Source organism: Rhipicephalus sanguineus, unplaced genomic scaffold (assembly GCF_013339695.2).
Source record: "Rhipicephalus sanguineus isolate Rsan-2018 unplaced genomic scaffold, BIME_Rsan_1.4 Seq156, whole genome shotgun sequence".
Taxonomy (NCBI): domain Eukaryota; kingdom Metazoa; phylum Arthropoda; class Arachnida; order Ixodida; family Ixodidae; genus Rhipicephalus; species Rhipicephalus sanguineus.
In genome coordinates this window covers 22,052-25,096 of record NW_023614642.1, presented here as the reverse complement: position 1 = coordinate 25,096, position 3,045 = coordinate 22,052, and the positions used below count along the sequence as shown (strand labels likewise).

Below are 3,045 nucleotides of genomic sequence, written 5' to 3'. Positions count from 1 at the left end.
TACATAGCGCCAAAATTTTTCTGGCGAGGTTTTGATGAATTTTGCTAGCGTGGTACCAAAATAGTGAATTTTTGAAGAGCGTACTTTGCTTTTCAGTGTTCTTGATAAAGTGGCGATCTGAGCGGTGTAGCCAGCTCGTGAGCTAGACCTCCTAGCTTTCCTCAGCCTACTGATTTTACGTTTTATATGAATTATGTCGCGTGTGATCCAGGCATTATGCTTTCTTGTAATTTTTCGCTGTGTGGGGACAAAGTTCTCAATGCAATGAATGACACGTGCCTTGAATTGTAACCATATGTGATCCATTGATAAATTTTTGTCCATGCAAAGATCATAAAAGGCAAGAAATTCGTGATTAAGATATGTTATTATTGCTGCGTCGTCTGCTCTGTTGAAGGCAAGAACGTGTCTATCGGGGCTATGGATTCTAGAAAGACCAGATAGAGGCAGTGTGCATAGGACTGAGCTGTGATCAGATATTCCGTCTAAGATTTCGATGCGCGCCTGGTCTTCTGGAAAATGGTCACTAACGAGCACAACATCTAGAATAGAGCTGGATACGCCCTGTACACGTGTGGGGACGCGCACCAGCTGTTCGAGGTTAAAATTGAACAACATATCTAATATGACGTCATTTGCAGCACTTCGCACTTTTTTTGATGACCATTCTATTTCAGGCAGATTGAGATCTCCAGCCATGATGATCATACCACCCGTCACGTGATCGTGCATATAATCCAGAAGAAGTTCCAGATAACTTGCCTCAGCATTAGGTGGTCGGTAAATAACTCCAACAAATACACAGCCCTTTTGCAGCTGCACTTTGCACCACACCGCTTCAATGCTAGGGTTGCCCGGTAAGACAGAGTAGCGCAATTCCTTCTTGAAAAAAAGTGCCACGCCCCCTCCTCTAGTCTCTCTATCTTTGCGCACAATCACATAACCTGGCGGCGTGACCTCATGGTCTAGGATGTCCGAGTACAGCCATGTTTCCGTGACAGCAACTATGTCAGGTTTAATTTCTAGAAGGAGAGCTTCGAATTGATCTACTTTATTTACAAGACTACGTGCGTTCACATTCAACAGGGTTACTTCTGTCGACTTCGAGTGACTCTTTTTTCTATGCCAACTTCGTTTTTTTTCACTGCAATTATATCTTCTCGTTCACTATCCCAAGCAAAAAGTTGACCGTTGATTCGCACTTTATCGTGCACCAGTGACACCCTTTCTTGCCTGTCCCGGTGTTCTTTCGTTCGATCCCACAGTTTCTTTCTAATGTCCCGAGTATTACGAGAAAAGTCTTCACTGATAGAGAAACCTGAGCCCTTCAGCTTCGAACACTGTCTGAGGATTGAAACTTTGTCTCGATGATCGAGTAGTCTTAGAATAATGGGTCTGGGTCTAGATATATCAGCTGGCTTCTTTTTTCCTAGACGGTGGATTATTTCGATTCCCTTGGTTTTTATCTGTAGCACACCATCTAAAATCTTCTTTTCGACCAACTCGACAAGCATGTCTGGCGATTCATTTTGTTGTTCTTCAGCACCGTAAATGACAAGGTTGGACCGACGGCTCCGGTTTTCTAGATCATCCACTTTCATTTGCATAGCCTTTAGGTTTTTTTCTAAGTTAGATATTCGTTTATTGCACTCAGTGACCTGTTTTTCAAGGCCAGTTATCTTTTCAAGTTTTTTGTCAATCGCGTCAAGTCTGGTGTTTGTTACGGATTTTTCTTTCTTAATATCTTGAATGTCTCCTGCAATTTGCTTTAGCTGTTCGGCTATGGCGTCTAGTGCAGGGCCTGGGTTCAACTCAACATCTCCGCTCAACAGTAGCAACAAACGCAAGGAAACAATCAGTTTACAAAAGGCTTCACGAAGCGACCGTGGGCACGGCAGCAGAATTAGGCAGACATCGTTACTGCGAAATGACTTGTCATAGCGTCTGCTCACCTGCGGGATAAACAGGAACGGGTTTGAAGGCCGCATCTTTACGACGCCGCCGTGCCCACTGCCGATTGTGCCGTAAGCGCTGTCTTTTAAAGGATCGTTCCATGGTGACGTCATCGGTGATCCCAGAGGCTCTGACGATGTAACACCAGCGCCATCGTTGAAGGACCGGTAGCGTTCGTCAGTTGAGGCTGGGTTTATCAGCAGATCCATATCGCCGTTGAAAGTAGGTCGAAGCATTGGTTGTCGCTCCGCACATGCTGCAGAAAGGCCTAGAAGAAGCAGCAGGGTTCCAATCTGCGGGATAAACAGGAACGGGTTTGAAGGCCGCATCTTTACGACGCCGCCGTGCCCACTGCCGATTGTGCCGTAAGCGCTGTCTTTTAAAGGATCGTTCCATGGTGACGTCATCGGTGATCCCAGAGGCTCTGACGATGTAACACCAGCGCCATCGTTGAAGGACCGGTAGCGTTCGTCAGTTGAGGCTGGGTTTATCAGCAGATCCATATCGCCGTTGAAAGTAGGTCGAAGCATTGGTTGTCGCTCCGCACATGCTGCAGAAAGGCCTAGAAGAAGCAGCAGGGTTCCAATCTGCGGGATAAACAGGAACGGGTTTGAAGGCCGCATCTTTACGACGCCGCCGTGCCCACTCAAACGCTGTGTTTTATTGTAAACGTGTGTTTTATTGGCGCAAGGGCCATTCTTGGCCAAAGAGCGCCATGAACAGTGGTGAAAAAGTAGCAATGACCCGTGATTTACGATATGTAAGGGATGTGAGTTATGATAGTGTTACGTGGCTGTATACGGGCCTAAAATTCCGCACGCTTTGGCGGTTAAAACATATAAAGATTAAAATCATGGGGATGACGTGAAATGTGTGCAGCGGGAATGGATGGCAATGCTCGTGGTGATAGAGCTATGGTGTAGATATATGGCATAAGCACGAGTGCCTCGTCACCGCCCTTGATTCCAAGGGCCGCGAGGCAGGTGCTTTTTGCGTGTAGCTACCGCAGCAGCGACCTCTACTCAGAGGTCGCGCTGTGGATTTCCTCGGTATATCACATGAAAACTACGCACGTCGTTGATAAACGCGAGC

The 3,045-nt window shown here is 46.5% G+C and overlaps 1 protein-coding gene across 1 annotated transcript; it reads right to left on the bottom strand.

Moving 5' to 3' along the window:
* Nucleotides 1-1,035: 1,035 nt before the first annotated feature.
* LOC119376587 (uncharacterized) lies at nucleotides 1,036-2,587 on the bottom strand. The gene has a single exon (XM_037646370.2). The coding sequence runs from the start codon at nucleotides 2,574-2,576 to the stop codon at nucleotides 1,089-1,091; it is 1,488 nt and encodes a 495-aa protein (XP_037502298.1). The 5' UTR covers nucleotides 2,577-2,587; the 3' UTR covers nucleotides 1,036-1,088.
* Nucleotides 2,588-3,045: the final 458 nt, after the last annotated feature.